The following is a 19,335-nucleotide window of genomic DNA, read 5'->3' on the forward strand; positions in this document are numbered from 1 at the left end:
TTCGATCTACTTACTATAGATCTATTCAAATTTTTTATTTCTTTTGAATCATTTTGATAGGCTATGTGGAATTTGCAAGTTTCCTCTTGGTCATCCAATTTGTTGGTGTACAATTGTTCACAGTATTCTTTTATAATTGTTTTTATTTCTGTATAATCGGTAGTGATGTCCCCAGTTTCATTTCTGAATTTAGTAATTTGAATCTTTCCTCTTTTTTTATGAGTCTTTTTTTTTTCTTAGCTAAAGGTTTGTCAGTTTTGTTGACCTCAAAGAACCAACTTTGGTTTCATTGAATTTCTGTATTTTATTTTCTATACTCTATTTCATTTATCTCTGTGCAGTCTGTATTATTTCGTTCCTTCTACCAGCTTTTTTCTTTTTTTAAGTTCTATCTGTTTTCTTGAATTCTTTAAAATTTTTAGTGGGAATACTTTTTTTTTTTTAAGTAATCTCCATACCCAACATGGGGCTCAAGCTCATGACCCCAGGATCAGGAGTTTCGTGCTCTACCTGCTGAGCCAGCCAGGCACCCCCATTCCTTCTACCAGCTTTGGGTTTAGTTTGCTCTTTTTTTTGATTCCTTAAGGTGTACAGTTAGGTTACTGATATGAGATCTTTCTTCTTTTTTTTTTTTTTTTTAATTTTATTTATTTATTTGACAGAGATAGAGACAGCCAGCGAGAGAGGGAACACAAGCAGAGGGAGTGGGAGAGGAAGAAGCAGGCTCATAGCAGAAGAGCCTGATGTGGGGCTCGGATCCCGCAACGCCGGGATCACGCCCTGAGCCGAAGGCAGACGCTTAACCGCTGTGCCACCCAGGCGCCCCTCTTTCTTCTTTTTTAATGTATGCATTTACAGCTATAAATCTCTCATGTGACACTGCTATTATCTTCCTGATGTATTCACCCTTTGTCTTTATGAAATGCCTCTTTAGTTCTAATAATTTTTGTCTCGAAGTCTGTTTTGTCTGATATTAAAATAGCTACTCTAGCCTTCTCATGCTTACTCTTTACATGGCCTACTTTTCTATCGTACTTTCAGCCTATCTCTGTATTTAAAAGTACATCTTTTTTAAAAGATTGTATTTATGAGAGAGAGAGAGTGCACGAGTGTGGGGAGGGGCAGAGGGAGAGGAAGAAGCAGACTCCCCACTGAACTCGATCCCAGGGCTGACAGGGGGCTCGATCCCAGGACCTCCGGGATCATGATGAAGGGAGATGCTTAACCGACTGAGCCATGCAGGCGCCCCTTAAAGTGTATCTTCTGTACACAGCATATGGGTCTTGCTTGCTAATTCATTCTGACAATCTCTGTCTCTTTGTGTTTTTTTGTCCACTTAACATTTAATGTAATTTATTAATATGTTTGGATTTAGGTCTGCCATTTTGGTATTTGTTATCTATTTGCTGCATCTGTTTTTAAATTCCTCTACTGGCATTTTTACTTCACCTCTTTGCATTATATTATCAGTGGTTGCTTAGGGATTCCAATGTGCATCTTTTTTTATTAAGTTTTTAATTTTAATTGCAGTATAGTTAACGTACAGTGTTATATTAGCTTCAGGTGTACAATATAGTGATTCAACAATTCAATACATTACTCAATGCTTGTCATGATAAGTGTACTTTTTAGTCCCCATCACTTATTTCAACCATTACCCCACCTACCTTCCCTCTGATAACCATCAGTTTGTTCTCATAGTTAGGAGTCTCTTTTTTGGTTTGTCTCTTTTTTCCTTTGTTTGGTTTCTTAAATTCCACACATGAGTGAAATCCTATGGTATTTGTCTTTCTCTGACTGACTTATTTCACTTAGCATTATACTCTCTAGATCCATCCATGTTGCAAATGACAAGATTTCATTCTTTTTTATGGCCGAATACTATTCCATTGTGTATATATGCCACATCTTCTATATCCATTTGTCTATCAGTGGGCACTTGAGCTGCTTCTGTAGTTTGGCTATTGTAAATAATGCTGCAACAAACATGGGGGTACATGTATCCCTTTGAATTAGTGTTTTGTATTCTTTGGGTAAATAGCCAGTGGTGTGATTACTGGATCATAGGGTAGTTCTATTTTTAACTTTCTGTGGAACCTCCATACTGTTTCCACAGTGGCTGCACTAATTTGCTTTCCCACTAGCAGTGCATGAAGATTTCTTTTTCTCCACATCCTCACCAACACTTGTTTTTTCCATTGTGCATCTTTGACTTATCAGCATACACTTAATATTATACTACTTCACATAAAATACAGAAAACTTGCCACAGTATAACTATTTTTCCACCTCCCCTTCACTCCCTTTGTTCTATTTTTTTATTCACTCCCAATTTTGCATATATTTATGCATAATTAGTTCCCATTGAATATTCCATTTTGTGAATAGAATATACCATAGATCCACCTATTCTAGAATTTGAGTTTTTTCCACTCCTTTTATGATACTTTTGTACCTATTATTTTTTGGTAAACATATATACACATTTCTGTGTGGTGTACCCGAGGAGTATAATTGATGGATTATAATTTATGCATATACTTGTCTTTATGGATTAGTTTCCAAAGCAGTTGTGCCAGTTTACACTCATTTGAGATTTCAGTTTGCTCCACATCAGTACTTAATGTTGTCTGTCCATATTTAGGTGGGTGTGTAGTGGTATCACTACACAAATTTAACTCAAAACTTTTAAAAAACACTGTGTTGACCAAGGGTGGGGGATTGGGATAGGATGGGCATTAAGGAGGGCACATATTGCATGGTGCACTGGGTGTTATATGCAAATAATGAGTCATGGAACATTGCATCAAAAACTGGGGATGTACTGTATGGTGACTAATGTAACAAAATAAAAATTACAAAAAAAAACAAAACAAAAACAAAAAGCACTGGGTTGACCAAACAAAAGAAAATGTGAGCCAGATGTGGTCCATCCACCACTAGCTCCTACTGTGTTTTCTGAGAATGTTTGTCTTAATGTATGTGTGAATAATTTAATAATCGTTTACTGGACAACTGGAAGACTAAAAAATTATGCTATGATCCTATTAGTGGAGAGATTTTGAAGCAAACTGCATCTGAAGCATCCATTTGTATTTGTCTTGCCCTGTTCAGTGGGGTGAGTGGAAAGAACCAGGGTCTTGTCAGGATTATGATAAATGGTAGCCCTGTGGCTGTAGGGGCACAAAGATCCCTTAACCCAGCTGTGGGAGGGTCTCTATAATATGGCCTCATCTTTCATCCCTCCTCACCATGCAATCTGCTGTGACATCAGACTGAACTTCACAGTGTTCTCAAGACCAAAGTCTTCCAAGGCCATTGCTCATGCCATTTCTTCCATGTGTTCTTTCGGTGTAGAAAGCTCTCCCACCCTTCCCTGCTTGGCAAACTCCTACTCATCCTTCAAGGCTCATCCTAAATTTCTACTTCCTGTCCCAGAGCTTTCCCATTTCCTTGGTAGAGTTGGATATCTCTCCTCAGAGCTCCCACTGTACCATGTTCCTCACTTACCTTATTGAGTCATTGGTGTTTATGTCTCCCTCTAAGTTTTTGTCTCTGGGGATATGGCTGGGGCAGATCCTATGGTTTTTTTTAAAACCCTTTGGTTTTACCTCTTAGTTCTCATCTATTCATCCAAACTTACTTTGGGACACCACTCCAGCCCTGTTCTAAACCCTTATGGATGACCACAGGACCCACTTTGGGCTAATGGCTTTCAGTCCCAGGACTTTTATTCATACTGTTGGAGGAAGAAGAGCTCTCTTGGCTAGACTTGAACCCAGAAGGGCATTAATTTGGAGCTGCTGAATATTACTGCAGTCTCTGAATGAGCCAGCCCTGTGACTGTAAAGATGAAAACAAAGTCTAAGGGACACTGTTTGAATCCCTGCACCAAACAGTTTCCGGACTTCTCAGTTATATAACCCAATGCTTTCCCTTTTTTGGCTTAAATTGGGGTTTCTGTTACTTGCAGCCTCAAAAGACCTAATGCAAAATGGTTGTATTTCCTTCCCTGGCCACCTGCTTTCTATGAGACTAACTCATTGATTTACCTCTAGAAGGATAGAAACCTACCAGAAAAGACCCCTGCACCACCAGACTCTCAGCAGACAGGGCACAACCGGGATCACCCATCAGATCAGATGACAGAGACCCTGATATAGCCTCTCCCTTTGAGCCCTCAGGGATGGCCACCTTCAACCTACCACCTTATGGGTGGGAAAAGCAAGATCCAGAAAGGTTAAGTGAGTTGCCCCCAAACTGCTCAGTTAACATGCTGTCACCAGTTCTACTTGCCCTCAGAATCCACACACTCTTCTCACTACACCAAAGAAGGCAGTAGTAGATGCTGAGTCACTGAGATGTCCCAGGGAAACCATGCCCCTGGAGTGGGGGTGGGGGAGTGGACAAAAAAGCCAGAGCCAGGGCTAGAGCCAATCACATCTTTATTAGTCTCTGCAGTGGGACCACTGGAGCCCCTGCCTACAAGGGAACTTTAGCAGGCTACTCTGGCTACTGGGCAGAACTGTTAGCACTTCTATTAGCACAGGGTGGGAAAAGAAATTGGGAGGGAGCCAAATGGAGAGACTGCTGGGTCACCCGACAGGGAGGCATGTGGGGCTTCCCAGTGGGTCAGGCCCAAGAGATGAACACTGCCATCTCCCCCAGAATGAAGGAAGAGACAAAGCCTGAGACGGTGACAGCCACAGTTATTGACAGAGGTCCAAGTTCCTGGGGACCAGGAATACACTTCCTGATGGAGGCACCATCCTAGGGCTGGAGGTCCCAAACAGAGCTCATCTGCCCCCCAGCAAGGGGACCCCAGGTTCAGCTAAATTGCTGCCCCAGGCACCCTAACATGGGGAACAGATGTTTTCTGAGCACTGAAGGAACAGGAGATCCAGGAAGCTGGTAGTGGAAAGGATGGGGCTAACCTCAGAGAGTGTTTTGGATTTGAGTATGTGTCAGTATTAACAAAACAGGCAATATATTCATTATAGGCACAATCATGAAACTTCCCTCCAAAAAGCTCACATCTCACCTTTACCCAGCAAGCTCTTTGGCCTGGAGGGCCATCATGATCTGATCCCAGTCCCCACCCCAGCCTAAATGAACTCTTAATTCCTTGGACATGCCATGATATTCACTGCTCTGCACTCTTGCCAACAACCCTACTCCTAGCCTACCTTCTGCTCTTTACCCTCATGTGTCAAAGGACGGATAACTCTGCTTGTCAAGTATTTGTTTACTTCTGCTTTTCCCACCAACCCTGGAGCAGTTGGAGGAAAGAACCTGACTCCTGTGTCTCCAGCACCTGGGAACTTGAAGTCACATGAGCTGTGTTTTCTGCATCCTGGTGTATTGGGGTGGGGGAACGTGTCCATATATGTCTATAACAAAATTCTGGGGTGTCTGGCAGTGACAGGTATAAGGATTTTGAACTATGTTTGTGCCTGGAATGATAGCTTCTTCTAATACAGAGGGTGGGGGAGTGGGATGGATGATCCAAGTCCAGAAGCAGCTAATGGAAAGAAAGGAGCCAAAGTATGTCAGGGCTTAGATAGTGGAGGGTTGGGTCAAGTAAGAACAGGGGTCTGTCGGTCTATGCGCAGGGTCCACACTCCGAGTCCCAGAGCTCAGAACCAGCAGGGCGACCACATGAGCGAGCCAAGTGCTGCACCCGTGGCAGCCCCCGCAAGCATGCCCATGGCCAGTGGGGCACCAGCGCTGTAGCAGGGATCCTCCCGCACTACCACGTGCGTCACGCCGGGGCCTGTGGAGAGAGCCGTGAGGGCTGGGGACTTCAGAGCAGAGAGATCTTTGTCCCTCTCCTCCCTTAGACTCACGCCCCACCCAGGACAAGGGGCTGAACACACTCTCCTGCACCTCAGTTGGAGAAACTGAGGCCTTGATGTGGGAAAGACTTGCGCTCTTTCCCCAGGGCTTACAAGCCTTGAATCTGCTACGGACGTTCTGGGGCTGTGGGTCTAGGGTGCAACAGCGAGGAAACTCCGGGGTCTCCAAGAACCTTCAGGACACACCAGAGGATGGGTGTTCCCAACCGCCAGCCCTAGGGGCCGGAGGAGGCGGCCGTTCCAGCATTTAGGCACCAGGGGTCGCCACCGGCTCAGAAACGGGTATTGCAGGCCCTCCAGTGAAAAGGGGCCGGCCCTGAGAGGAGAGGTCAGCTGTATAGAGTGTGGAGGGCCACTGGTCCAAGAGGTATTTCGAGTCTCAGGATGGGGTGGGCCCAGTGGAGGGTCCCGCCTGGGAAAATCCGTGGTCACTACAAGAGTGGGGCCTGGCGCGGTATCGGGCTGGGGGCAGACCAGGCAGGAGACTCACCTGCATAGGGCGGTCCGTAGTAGCTGCGGATATATGTGGCTTCGTGTGCGTTGGGGGGTACCACCTCATAGTAGTCCTGGTACGGGCTGTAGACACGCACCTGGGGAGCTCCACTGGGTTAGCTGCCCGGGAACTCTCTAGCCCAGGTTTGGTCTCCTACCCACCACACCCAGCTTAGGTCCTTCTGTGCCCACAAAACCACTTCCCCAAGTTTAGAAATGGTTCACCAGGAACGAGAAAGCTCCTGGAAAAAGGCCCTGCCTCCCTACATGGTCCATGGTCCTTGGTCCTCGTCCTCTAAAACTTTAGCCCCTACATCCAGCTCCTAGTGATCCCATTTTCCTGCCCTGGCCTCCTAGCTAGCACTCCCCTGATCAAAAATTCTCCATGGCTCCCAACTACCCTACTCAGTCTAGTATTTGCTAGCTGCTCTCCATTTGGAGAAATCCAGTGGATCTCTCTACTGTCCTAGTCATGGGGTGGGGCACCTGGCCAAGCCCCAGGCCCAGAAGTAAAAGCAGGATGGGGAGGAAGGAAAAGAAAGGAAGGGTAGGGATGGAAAGTAAAGTATTATCGAGCATCCATCATGTACCAGATCCTGAGGGAGGCATCCATATGTGTTACTTCCTCTAGTCCTTACTGTAGACATTATTATCTTCACATTACCACAGAGCTGGGGACGGGGACTCAGAGAAGAGTGGTCATTGCTCTCTCTGGGAGGAAGGCATGCAATCTCTCCATTAGAATTTTATCAACCCCTCAAAGCCTAACTCAAAAGTCACCCACTTAGGAAGCTCTTCTGGTTTCAGAAAGAATCCATTCTTCCTGAGTTCTCTATGGAGTCTGCTTGTGCCTTTTGTTCCTATCTTTCCTCCTAGTGTTTCCTGCCTGCAACCCAAACGTGAGCTACTTATAAGCAAGGACTCTGATTAATTTCTGTTGCATGCAGGGACTAACAAACAGCAAGAACCAATAAATACACTCTGAATTAAACGGACGCTCCTAATCCAAGCCCCTCATTTTATCCACAGGGGAGCAGACCTGGGGAGGGGGCAGGATCCCCTCCTCTCCTGGCACCTTCTTCTTAGCCCCCTTCCACTCTATATCTCCAACTGGGTGTGACACCTGAATGGTCCAACTTCCTTTAGAAGTCCGGGTGTCTTAAACTCTAATCTCAAAGTGATATCATCACCCTTCCATCTCCCAAATTAGCTCTTCTAAAAATGCTTTTCTCTAAATGCCACCACCATGCATTCAAACCAAGACATCAGGTTGGCACCCTTGTCTTCACACACTTGTCTTCCACATCACATCAGCTACCAGGCAGGTCTCATGATTTTAACTTCTAAATATGCTCTTCTATGTATCTTTTTGGCCAGTGCCAAGAGAATAAGCCATTGGTTTTGGCAACTTGGAAGTTGTGGGTGGACCCTGAAAAAACATTTTTCAGAGGAGTGGTTGGGGTAAGAACCCAGACTATGGAGAGTTGAAGAACGATTGAGAGGTGAAGGATGAAACCAACATGTCATGACATCTCTTTCAAGAAGTTTGGCTGTAGGGGGCGCCTGGGTGGCTCAGTCACTTAAGTGTCTGCCTTTGGCTCAGGTCATGATCCCAGGGTCCTGAGATCGACCCTGCGACCCTGTCGTGTCGGGCTCCCTGCTCAGCAGGGAATCTGCTTGTCCCTCTCCCTCTGCACCACACCCTTCCCCACTGCTCATGCTTCTCTCTCTCTCAAATGAACAAAAAAGAAGAAGAAGTTTGGCTGTAAAGGTGAGTTCTCCAAGCACACCTGTGATTTCAAATCTCCATGCCATTTCTCTTTGATGGGGTTGCATTTCTCCCGATTTTTCATCTAACTACCTAACTTATCTTTCAGACCGAACCCAAGTTTCACCCTCCCTGAACCTCATGTTCTGATGGGGTCCCATCTGGGGCCCTTAGAATCCCCTTATCACAGCACCAATCACTCTACAGTGTCACTGTTTGTATCCCTGTACGTCTCTCTCCCATCAGACTTGGAGACCCCCACCCCATGAAGAGGGGTCTAATCAGGCCTCATTAGAACATGATAGGTGCCTAATGGATTGAATTTATCTCAAGTGAGTCAAATACTGTGAGTCACCCAGCTCTAAGCCCAGCCTCAAGTTAGGGACAATGACCAGTCCCAGGGTAATGCGGAAGGCTCAGACAAGCAATGCTCAGTCTCAAGTGACTTCCCTCTCTGTGCTCTCCCCTAAAGGTGATCCACTAGGGCTTTCTGACTGAGGGTGGCCAGGATCTGAGCTCCATGCCTAGAAGGGCCTATAGAGAGCCAAGCACTCAGATCTCCACTTTTATTTGTAGAGGACCTGAGGTCTAGAGCCTGCACCTGTCCACCAGCTGCACAGTGAGCCAGCGGCCCTGTCGGGCCTGAGACAGAGTGAAAAACACCACCTCATGCCCCTTGCCACACCTGTTTCTTCTCTCCAGGTCTGGGAGGCCCAGAGGTAAAATCATGTGGGTCACCTGGCAACGGGGCAGGAAATCCCCCGGAGACCTCATGGATAGAACCTAAGGGCTTGATCCCTGATTCTCTCCCTTTCTGCAAGCCCAACCCCTTTTGCAACTACAGGGTCACCCAATCAGGAGGTCACATTCAAATCGATCCCTGCCATTAGAAAAGCTGTTGTTACTTGGTTTATGGCTTTTTAAATCCCATTTTTTGGCATCCCACTTTAAACAAACTTTTATCCTCATTTGTGCAAGGGGGATGTCTCAGAATGCTGGGATAGAAGTCCTAGTTCTGCCACTGATGAATCAAGTGACCTGGTCAAGTTATATAGCCTCTCAGAGCCTTAGTTTTCACCTCTGCAAATGGGAACAGTCTTTCCTACAATGCCCGTTCTAAGGCACAATGAGAACCCAGCTGAGTCACGTCTGTGCAACTGGACCTAGGTGGGCCTGGCACTTCTGGGCTCAGTGGTTGCACATCAGAATTACCCGAACAAGTTCTTTTAACCACAGATTTCCAAGGCCCCACTCCAGACCTACAGAATTAGAGCATCCAGAGATAGGATCTGAATGTTTGGATTTTTTTTTTTAAGTCCAGAAGCGATTCTAAGGCACAACCACATTGAGCATCACTGTGCCAGGGAACGAGTTCAGAGTTGGTTGTAAGAGGACAAGCACCGTAAGACAAGCCACCCACCCCATTCCCTGCTGAGCACTGGGGACAGAGAGAGGATTCATCCCCCACTTCTGATTTCCAGAGATTCTGGGGTGGGAAGGGAGACAGATACAGACTAAATCATGATACACGGTAGTGATGCCATTAACAGAGGGTTTTCACTCCTCCTTCCTCCCTTTAGTCATTCGCTCATTCGCTGAACACTGCCTGAGGCCCACTTGTGCCCTAGCTCCATGCACCAGGAGGGTCAAAATAGACTGTCCCTGTCACTGAGCACCCAGTGAGCACTTGCTGTATACCCAGCACTGTGCTAGGCACTTTAGGAGCAGAGCTGATCAGACCTGGTCTTTACCTTGGAGGAAGTCCCAGGTCTCATGGGAGAATAGAGACCGAAATAAAGGGACTTGAAACCAGGCCTAACAAGACAATACTAAGCATTTAGTGCAGCAGGCTGTGAGGGGGTCTGGGAAGTCCTCCCTGAGGAGGCGGCAGCCTTTGAAGTGGCTCCTAGAGGCTAAGCATCAGTTTGTCAGGTGAATAAGGAAACGAAGTTTTCACAGCAGAGAGAATGGCACACGCAGAGCTTGGGAAGAGGGATGAGGTCTGGCGCAGCTGGGAACGGAGGAAATAGCTGAGCAGCTGGGGCACAGGGAGGATGGGGATGTGGCAGGCGAGACTGGCCCAGGTCAGATAATGAGGGCCTTGAAAATGGGGCTGTGGTTGGTGTCCCGTGGGTGACAGGGAGCCATGGAATGTTTGTGAGCAGGGAAGGGATGTGACTGGGGCCAGTTTTGGAGGCACCTCCTCGTGGCCAGAATGGAGGCAGGGAGGGCTGACCCAGCACTTACCCAGATCCGCCTCTCAACCTTACAGGGGCTCCACGAGCGGGTCACACACCTGACCTTGGGGCAAACTCGACGGCTCCTGGGAGGGACGGTGGCTCCAGCTGGGGCCTGCTCAAGCCACAGAAACCCAAGAAGGGGGAGGGAGGGAGGGAAGGAGGTGTCAGAGGCCCTCTACATCTGGAAAAACTCAGAGCTTTTAACAGGCCCCACCAGGCCCCTCTGCCAGCTGGGCATGGGGGAAGGGTTGGTAACGGAGGGAGGCTCAGAGGGGGTAGTGACTTGGCCGAAGTTACACAGAGAAGGATCCGTAGTGTCTCTCCAGAATTAGCCCACCGTCACCTGTTTTAGGCTGCTGAGGCTCCCAGTCTCCAGGGAGGACAGAATAGCTCTGATTTGCCCTCCCACCCACCTGCCCCCTTCCCTGGCCTCCCAGCCTTGCCCCTGGCTGTGTCCTTGGCCCCGTGTTCCCTGGAACAGCCTCCATCCAGAAGGGGGTATAAATCTACAGGACGTGGAGGGACCAAGTGCAGGTCACTCCTACACAGCACAGGACAGAGAGGAGCCATGGACAGGCACGAACACTCAGAGCCAGGCAGACCCTGGTACAGAGACAGAGCACAAACACGTTCCACTCGAGCAAGCCCTGGGACCAGGGGGTGTGTATGAAGGGGGTAGTGGGAGATGGAGAGAGGGTTGGAGCAGAGAGCTGTGGTGAGCAGAGTAGCGGGAAGGTGCACAGGCAGAGAAGGGACAAGGCAGCTTCATAGAGTCACAGAGTGCAGAACAGTCAGCCCTCACCTCCTTCCGCCTCTTTTGGGGGGGACTTATTGGCCCTGCATAGGGAGGATTTGGAGCTCAGAGCCAAGTTAGCCAACAGAGATACCCCCACCCTGCCGGCTGCTGCCCCAGCCCCCTCACTTCCAGATACTAATCCAACCTCCACCCAGAAGCCTGAGTCTGCTCCCCAAAATCTGGCCACAGTCCTCCCTGCTTAATGCCCTTTACTGCTCCCCACAATGCTCCTCAGAGGTCATCACTCCCATTTCTTTCCCTCCATGTATTAGCATCCAGCCAGGCCAGACTCCGGGCCCTTACACACACACACACACACACACACACACACACACACGCGCGCGCGCGCGCTCATGCAGTTCTTTCAGCAGATAACGCCCTTCCCTCCAAATCTCACTGGCCTAGGTCCCAGTACAGGTTCTTCCACTGACTTAAGACTAGGAGGCTTTGGGGCGCCTGGGTGGCACAGCGGTTAAGCGTCTGCCTTCGGCTCAGGGCGTGATCCCGGCGTTGTGGGATCGAGCCTCACATCAGGCTCTTCTGCTATGAGCCTACTTCTTCCTCTCCCACTCCCCCTGCTGTGTTCCCTCTCTCGCTGGCTGTCTCTATCTCTGTTAATAAATAAATAACATCTTTAAAAAAAAAAAAAAAAGACTAGGAGGCTTTGGATAAGTCACTTCCTCTCTGAATGTCAGCTTCCCTAACGGTAAAATGGGACTCAAAGCACCAACCCTACGGAGGTTGTCGGAAGATTAAATGATATAAGCAATGGCAGGTACTGAGCGCAGTGCCCAGCCCTCAGCAAGTGCATGCCTGACAGGAGTTCTGCATGCAGTCCGGTCCTCTCTGTTACCTCCCAGCAGGTTTTCTCTCTAGATGAGGCTGGGCCCCGCCGTGCCACAGACAGAAGGAGCAAGCACAGAACGTGGAGGCAGGCAGATGGGCCAGGCTGGGCCACCCGTGAGCTGCAGGCTTTGGGCGGCTCCTCAAACCCATACCTTCATCAAGCACTAAGCACCACTGACTCTAACTCCTAAATCTGTCTTACCCTTATCGGCTGAGGCCATCAGCAAGGCCTTAGTCCCGGCCTTCTAACTCGTCTCCTGGCTTCTACTCTCACCCTCTGCAGTCTATTCCCTACCTACCAGCCAGGCTCTCTCTTTAAAATACAAATCTGGTCTGATCTGTTCATCTCATCCTGCTGCTTAAAAGCTTTCAGTGACCTCCTGGTATTCTTAGCAGAAACCAACATCAGTAACACAGCCCATAATGCCCTGCCTTGCCAACCCTCCTTCTCCCCTGCTCTCCCTCCCTAAGCTCCAACTGCCTCAGCCTTCAGTCTGTTCTTGAACTTGCTAAAGTCATAACCTTTCTCAGGGCCTTTGCACATGCAGTTCTTCTGCCTGGAAAGCTGTTCCCTTCACCCCACCCCACCCCTTTCACCCAGTTGATTTCTGTGTATCCTTCAGGTCTCATCTTTAGCCTTGTCTGAATTCCCACCAGGATCAGGCCACCAAGGTGGTCACATATTGAATGCACACAGCCCGTCTCTGTGAGAGCAATTACCACGACGGCAACAGAATCATAAATGGTGTGCCTAGTTGCTTCCTATCCAGCTGCCTGCGAGGCTGAGTCCGGGAGGGCAGGGCCTACATCTGACTTAGTTCACCTCTGATCCCTGCCCTTTGGCATGGTGCCCGGCACATAGTAGGAACTCGGTAAATATTTGTTGTGTGGATGAACGAAGCTCAATCTTATCATCTGCAGGGAGGGAACGACAATCCCAACCTCATAGGACTGCTGCGAGGAGTAGCCAGAATGGTACCTGCGTCAGGCCTGGCATAGGATAGGTGCTCGACAAAAGGCAGTTCCTTTCCCTGGCTCACATGCCACCTCCTTCTTTCTCTCTTTCCTCCAAGCACCAGCTGTCTGTCTTCTGTCCTTTTTCACTTGGGACTCAGTGCATCTGCGTCCACACAAACCTATTCGCTCACATGAAGGGGAATTGAGAACTCCCGGCAGGCGGAGGCCGAGTCTGAGTCACCCATGATTCCATGGCAGGAAGGGGTGGGGAGGGGAAAAGGAGAGAGTGGGGGCTCACCGGGGTGGAGTTCGCCTCCAGCAGCGCCGTCTTCCACGCTCTGCAAGGCAAACGCACCAAACCATGAGGAGGGAGGTAGGAGATTAGGCCCCTACATGTAGGCCTCTACTTTCTTCCTTAGCCCAGTGTCTTGTAAAGGGGGGAGAGCTCCTTGACTCCCTTGGGTAGACAAAGGTGCCCCCCCACCCCAGTCACACGGTCAGAGCCCTCACTTGAACTGGAGCCCCATAATTCACTCTTAGCCCACAGTCTTCCCCTCTTCCAGTTTCCCTGTCTAGATAATCAACAGCTGGGCTTGGGTGGTCTCCTAGGGGCCTTCAGATTCTGTAATGCCTGGGCTGGTTCTCTCACTGCAGCTCACCTCCACACCCCAAACTGCAAACACAGTCCCCCAACACTCTGACCCCGGAGCCCGTGAAGGCCCAGTGGACACCGGACAATCGGGCCTTTGTTGGTTGCCATGGCACCTGGCTGGGGTGGACAAGGCAGCTCTGTGCTTTGTCTGCTCGGAGCTCAGCACCCCCCCCCACTCCCACACACCCCATCTCTTTCATTTTCGTACAATGCAAAGGCCCACTGACCCTTGCCAGAGGGTGGGAAGGGAAAGAATGTGAGGAAGCAGGCACACCCAGTCTCGCAGTGTGGCTCTGCCTCTGACATTGGGGTGTCCCTGCAACACATGGACTGCCCCTGTTAGGCGGGTCAGGGTCTGTGCCTCAGATCGAAGGCCACCCGCCAAGGCAACTTTTCAGAAGACAGTGAGAAGGAGGGTCCTTTATGGATGTCATAGGGCAGTTTCTTCTTTTGTATCACCCCCCAAGTGAGGACTCATCTCCAAGCCAGCTAAATACACGACTCTGTATGGTCAGGGACCGCACACCTGAGGGGGTATGCACACTCCTCCCTCAAGAGTCCCGAGTTCCATCACATTCTGTGTGAGGACTTCCCTGGGTACAGTATCAATCACCATGAGCCATTCAAATGCACTCCACCCAGCCTCCACCCTGCTGACTAATCCTTGTCTCCCTCTTCCTACCCTCTGGGAATCAGAAGGCCCAGCAAAGAGGAGGCATCAGGTTATATTCCCCAAGATTCCGCCCTAGCCTCTCCTGGAAGACTCACAAGGCATCATCCTTGGTCTCTGCACACAGATGCAGGCGGGAGCCCTCCCGTAGGTTCACGGTCAGCAGGCCATCTCGGCTCCGGCCCTCTGGGGGCTGCACATCTGGAGGCAGACACACATGTATGGGGTTTCCACGAAGCACAGGCCCCAGGCCCCCCAGTAAACCAGAAACAAGAACAGGAACCGATCTCTGGATACTGTTTCTTGGCCACTGCCAACCTCCTCTGATCCCACACCCTTTCTTTTGGGATTCTGCTTTACTCTTTGGAGCCTTTCAACCTTTCCATATTGCCTATTGCCCTACTTAGTGACATCTATCAGTTACCCTGTTATAGTTGCGGCCTGAGTCTTGGGAGAGGAGATTTGTAGTGTGACTCTGGGCCAGTTACTGAACTTCTCTGATCCTCCTTATTTATTTCCATCTTTATCCAGTTCCTGGCTCCTGGAGGGCAGGAATTGTGTTGGGCTCACCTCTGTGATCCCAGCATAGGACCCAGGCCCGGCACAGGGTAGGAACTCAATAAGGAACTCATTTCTTAATTCACACCCACATGAGCTGGATAGGGGCCCAGAAGCAATGTCTGTAGAAGCCCCTCTGAGGCCACAAAGAGCCTGATGCAGGTGTCATCAGACACACAGTGGGAGGGCCAAGGCCACAGTCACAACTCCAGAGGGAAAAGGGCTTCTCACCTTGGCACTCTTGGCCAATCTTTATGTCGCGGACGTTGAACTGGATGAGCACGCGGTCCTCCTCGTCCTGCGCTGTCTCGTCGTGATAGTAGCCCAGGGTCCCATCCAGCCACAGGGCGAACCAGTTCCGCTTCCAGCGGCGGAGGATGGAGCCTGTGCAGTATTCCACCTTTGCTAGGCAGGCTGCTAGCAGAGCCTGCTGGGGGCAGGAGCTCCTTCCCCCCAATCCCCAGTGTTGTGACCACCCCCTTTCTTATCTCTCTACCTCCTGAAATGATGGCAGGGCCTCTTTCCGTCTTGCTCACCCACCTCCTCCCATTGGACCTTACCCATAACAGAGACCCCATAAATGTGTTGAATAAATGAATGACCAGAGCCTCCATCTCATCTCTTATCTCTGACTTGTGTGACAGCCTTTTGTGTAGCTATCGGACTGGGGGGTCCACGGCTCCCCATGCTGGACCTGGCACCCAGCAGGACCTAGGCTTGGTGTTCGCTGAACTGAATGAATGGAGGATGGTCATGGATCGCTGGGAAGCTCCTAACCCAGGACAGCTCTTGTTCAGATCACGATTCTGGCCAGAGCTGGGTCTGGAAGCCTGAGGCCTACCTTCAGACATTTTAGAGTTGGAAATCTTAACAGAAAGGGCAAAGACATAAGGGAGCTTCTTAGGGCTTTACCGATTCCAAAGCACAGAGGTGTTTTCCTGTTATTCTAAGCCTTGTTCTGTGGCCAGCCCTGGGTGAGGGTGCTGTGGATACACAATCTGGGGTCAGTCTGGGGAGTGGTAAGACCCCTAGGTAAAGGCGGTTCTATTATAGGGGGATCAGTGCTATAACGGAGGTATGTAGGAAGCACTGGGAACAGTGTGGGGAGCCTCCAACCCAGCGTGGTGCTACAGCGAGGCTGGAGTGGGGGTTAGAGGAAAAGTCAGGGGAGGCTCCTCACAGAAGAGAACATTTACCAAACACTCAGGAATAGGAAAGACATTCCAAGCAGCGGGAAGAGTATGGACAAAGGAGGAAAGGGGAAAGAGGGTCTTGTTTCTTGGGTGCATGGTTCACTGGGGCACACCTGACAACCACTTCCCTCTCCCTTGTCCCTGGACAAGGTACAGACAGACAAGGATTTGGCCCAGGGTCACTCACTCTGTCTCCACAGCCAGCCGCCCCTCACCAGGGCCATTTCTTCAAAAGGACTTTCCAGGGCGGGGTCAGGCGGAACCTGTGAGAGGAGCCACAGGACACACAGGCCTCATCAGCAGCTCCCAGGCAGCTCCCCAGAGTGAAGCCCCAGCCTGTCCTCCCTGGTCCTCCCTGGAGGAGCCACCGAGGAAACGTTTAAGGGAGTGTTCGTAAACAAACAAGGGCAAGCCTGCTTGTCTCCTTCTCCTTCTCTGCTCCAGCGGGATAATGGGAGCAGTGTTCCTGTGGGGTCAGCAGGGCAGCCACCCATTGTGTGGGGTGGGAGTGGGGGTCGGGAGCCTGGATTCCAACCTCAGCTGCATAACCTTGACCATGTCCCTTCTGCTGGCTTCCATTTCTAGATCCGTGAAAGTGTCTATGAGGCGGGTAGAGGCTGCGGTGAGGAACACTTACAGTGTTGGAAACCCTGGAATTTTGAAATGCTGACAGCGCAGAATATTAAGATCATGGCAGGGACTTTCATGATAAGAAAAGCCTCCCTCCCGTTTGCACCTCACCCATAAAATAACAGTTCAAAAGCAGCTCTGAGTGAGCAGCACGTGCCAGGTATGCTTCTCAGTGTTGTGTCTATTGTCTCGTGGAAGCCTCACAAAAATCCTTGTTATTACCAGAAAACAGGCATGGAGAAGAAATTCAATCACTCGTGCAGATCCCCCTGATTAGTAAGCGGTGGCGACAGCATCCACACCCAGCAGTGCCAGTTTCTAACCATTACACCCGTAGGAACTCTCGATACCGGGGTCATACCCCGTAACAATGAAATGAGAAGGGCTGGGGCTGGGAGGCAGGCACTGATAGTCTTCAGAGATCCCAGGTGATTCTTATGTGCAGCGCAGTTCGGAAATCGCTGCACACATACTGTACTCCTTCACCTTGTCCCCGCTGTAACTCCGCTAGATGGGTAGAATCTTTCCTCCTGTTTCACAGATGGACAAACAGGGACAGCCAATGACTCGTCCGGGTATGTGAAGGAGCTTGGATTGGAATCCAGGTTCCCTCTGTTCCTGCGGGCGACTTACTCGCGAGCAGGTGCCTCTGCCCCTCCCCCACCTGCTCACACCTGTTGCTGCGTAGTAAGGGCTGGCACACCTGAGCTGGAAGGCCCGACTTTTGCCTGCTTCTCCTGGGGCTCCCTCCTTTTTCCAAGCCCTAACACTGGTCAGACAAGAGGGTCAGGTGCAAACTCCCTCTCCAGCCTCCCCTGGATGCACCCACCTGTCCACACCTCTTGCGGATGCTGCTGCCAGAACAGCCGCTACTTGATGTTGCTGCCACCCAATCTGCTGCGCCTGCGCTTTGTGTGCCCCAGAACGCCTGGGGCATTTCAATCCCTAGGCTGCGCCCTGGGCCAGGCTACTCCTGGGCCCCGCCCTTTGGCCCCGCCCCACCCCCAGGGAGGGGGGGTGATGCGCGGGGAAAGATACGCGCCCACGAGGCTGCTGGGACTTGTAGTCTGGGCTGTACGAGGCCTCTCCTGGGTGGTAAACCTGTGCTGCGGACCAGGAGCACAGGTGAGAAGCTGCACCTATAATTTTATTTTGCCAAGACATTTGTGCGCTCGTTTATCATGAAATACATTTCCTAAGAATCATTAACTCACTCTCAAAAAACAAGTAAGTTTTCAAGGAGGAGCCAGGCTCCTAGTTTTGTCATGTTTTCTCAATACTTAGTTTGTGCCTGCACTGTACTGGGTGCTAGTGGAGGGCACAGAGGGGCATCCGAGAAGGCCTTTCCTCCTTCCTTCCCCAGCTTCCGGTCTGGTGGGGGAGACTAAATGTAAACACAATTAGAGCACGGGGTATGATTTAACGATAGGAGAGAAGAGTCTCACTTTGCCCAAGAGGTTCAGGACAGCCTCCCGAGGAGGCTAAAAAGGGTTCTTGAGGGATGAGTAGGAGTTTCCTAGGGGAGAGCTAAGAGAATCATATGAGCACTGATCAGGAAGTTCAAAAGCGTGCCCAGTATTTCAGTGTGTTTGGAAAAGAGAGTGCAGGTGTGGGGAGGGCATGGGGAGTGGCAGGGAATGAAGCTATAGGGTTTGCGAGGACCTAACATGAAGCCTTGGATGACAGGCTCATGACTTGCTTGACTCTTATGACATAGTGGCCGGAGCTTGGGAGATGGCGGTTTCAAGAGTTAGGTGGTCTGATTTGTGGGTTGAAAAGATCTCTCTAGGGCATAGTCCAAAATGACTGGAGGAGGCCCAACTAGAAAAAGGAGACCGTTTCTGTATCTACCACCTGGGGCTGCCCCTCCAGGATTACTTCCTTGAATAGCTCAAACCCATAACCCCCCACCTAAGAGCAGCCCCAGGATGTCATTCAGAGAACAGGGACTGTTGGGGGCCTGAAGGGCTCTTGGACCCAAACTGTATTTGAGAGGGTCACCCACCCTGCCCTGGGCCCTTCTTCCTGTTCCTTACCGGGGCTGCAGGACTCATGGTTCCTGGCCGGCCAGGGTAGCATTTCCCAGAAGGCTCCTGCAGGGGGGCATTTCCCTGAGCGCCTTAAGAGATAAGGGGATCAGGAAGATGCTACCAAGTGGGAGCCGGAAGGGGGAGGCAAAGAGGAGGCACACAGATCCCAGAAAAAAACGTCCCTCTCTCCAGGCACGCCCCAACCTTCCCGACTTATCTCAGCCGCCCACAGTCATTCAGTTCACTGAATAATAAATCGTCCGTGATTCAGAGGTGGTCTTGGCCTCGTATCTCTAAGATTCGCTGAGCGGAGGGGCAGGGCCAGTCCTCCTCCCTCGGTCGAGGCGGGGCTAAATCGGCCTTCTCCCGCCCGGCTGGACAGTGCCATCAACCCAGTCCTGGCTGCGCAGCCTGGCACTTTAAGCTTCCTTCTCGATGTGGAGTCTCTGTAATCCTGACCTTGAGTCACCCTGGCCCTTCGCCCCTTCGTGCAGTGCATGTCTTGCTGGGGGATTCGCCATGGCCAATCCTATTAGCCGCTGAGCTCACCGTCTCTGTGCAGCCCCAGCAACCAGCCCTCCCAAACCAAGCTGTTTCCGACCCTAAGCCTTTCTGTCCCTGAGATGTCCCACCCCTGCCTTCTTCTGG

General features: G+C 50.4%; 1 protein-coding gene across 4 annotated transcripts; it reads right to left on the reverse strand.

Moving 5' to 3' along the window:
• Positions 1-4,428: 4,428 nt before the first annotated feature.
• On the reverse strand, positions 4,429-18,822 carry PLEKHB1 (pleckstrin homology domain containing B1). 4 transcript variants are annotated; one of them, XM_002915319.4, is made up of 8 exons: positions 18,694-18,822; positions 16,215-16,290; positions 15,066-15,218; positions 14,375-14,477; positions 13,253-13,292; positions 10,363-10,467; positions 6,346-6,445; positions 4,429-5,773 (listed from the first exon to the last, which is right to left on the reverse strand). In XM_002915319.4, the coding sequence occupies exons 1-8, from the start codon at positions 18,709-18,711 to the stop codon at positions 5,637-5,639; spliced, it is 732 nt and encodes a 243-aa protein (XP_002915365.1). In that variant the 5' UTR covers positions 18,712-18,822; the 3' UTR covers positions 4,429-5,636. The 4 variants fall into 4 exon arrangements, with proteins under 4 accessions (XP_002915365.1, XP_002915366.1, XP_019650959.1 ...); XM_002915320.4 differs by lacking the exon at positions 10,363-10,467 and having other exon boundaries at positions 18,694-18,808; XM_019795400.2 differs by lacking the exons at positions 10,363-10,467; positions 18,694-18,822 and adding an exon at positions 17,487-17,631.
• Positions 18,823-19,335: the final 513 nt, after the last annotated feature.

The sequence above is a fragment of the Ailuropoda melanoleuca genome, chromosome 8, assembly GCF_002007445.2.
Source record: "Ailuropoda melanoleuca isolate Jingjing chromosome 8, ASM200744v2, whole genome shotgun sequence".
In the NCBI taxonomy this organism is placed as follows: domain Eukaryota; kingdom Metazoa; phylum Chordata; class Mammalia; order Carnivora; family Ursidae; genus Ailuropoda; species Ailuropoda melanoleuca.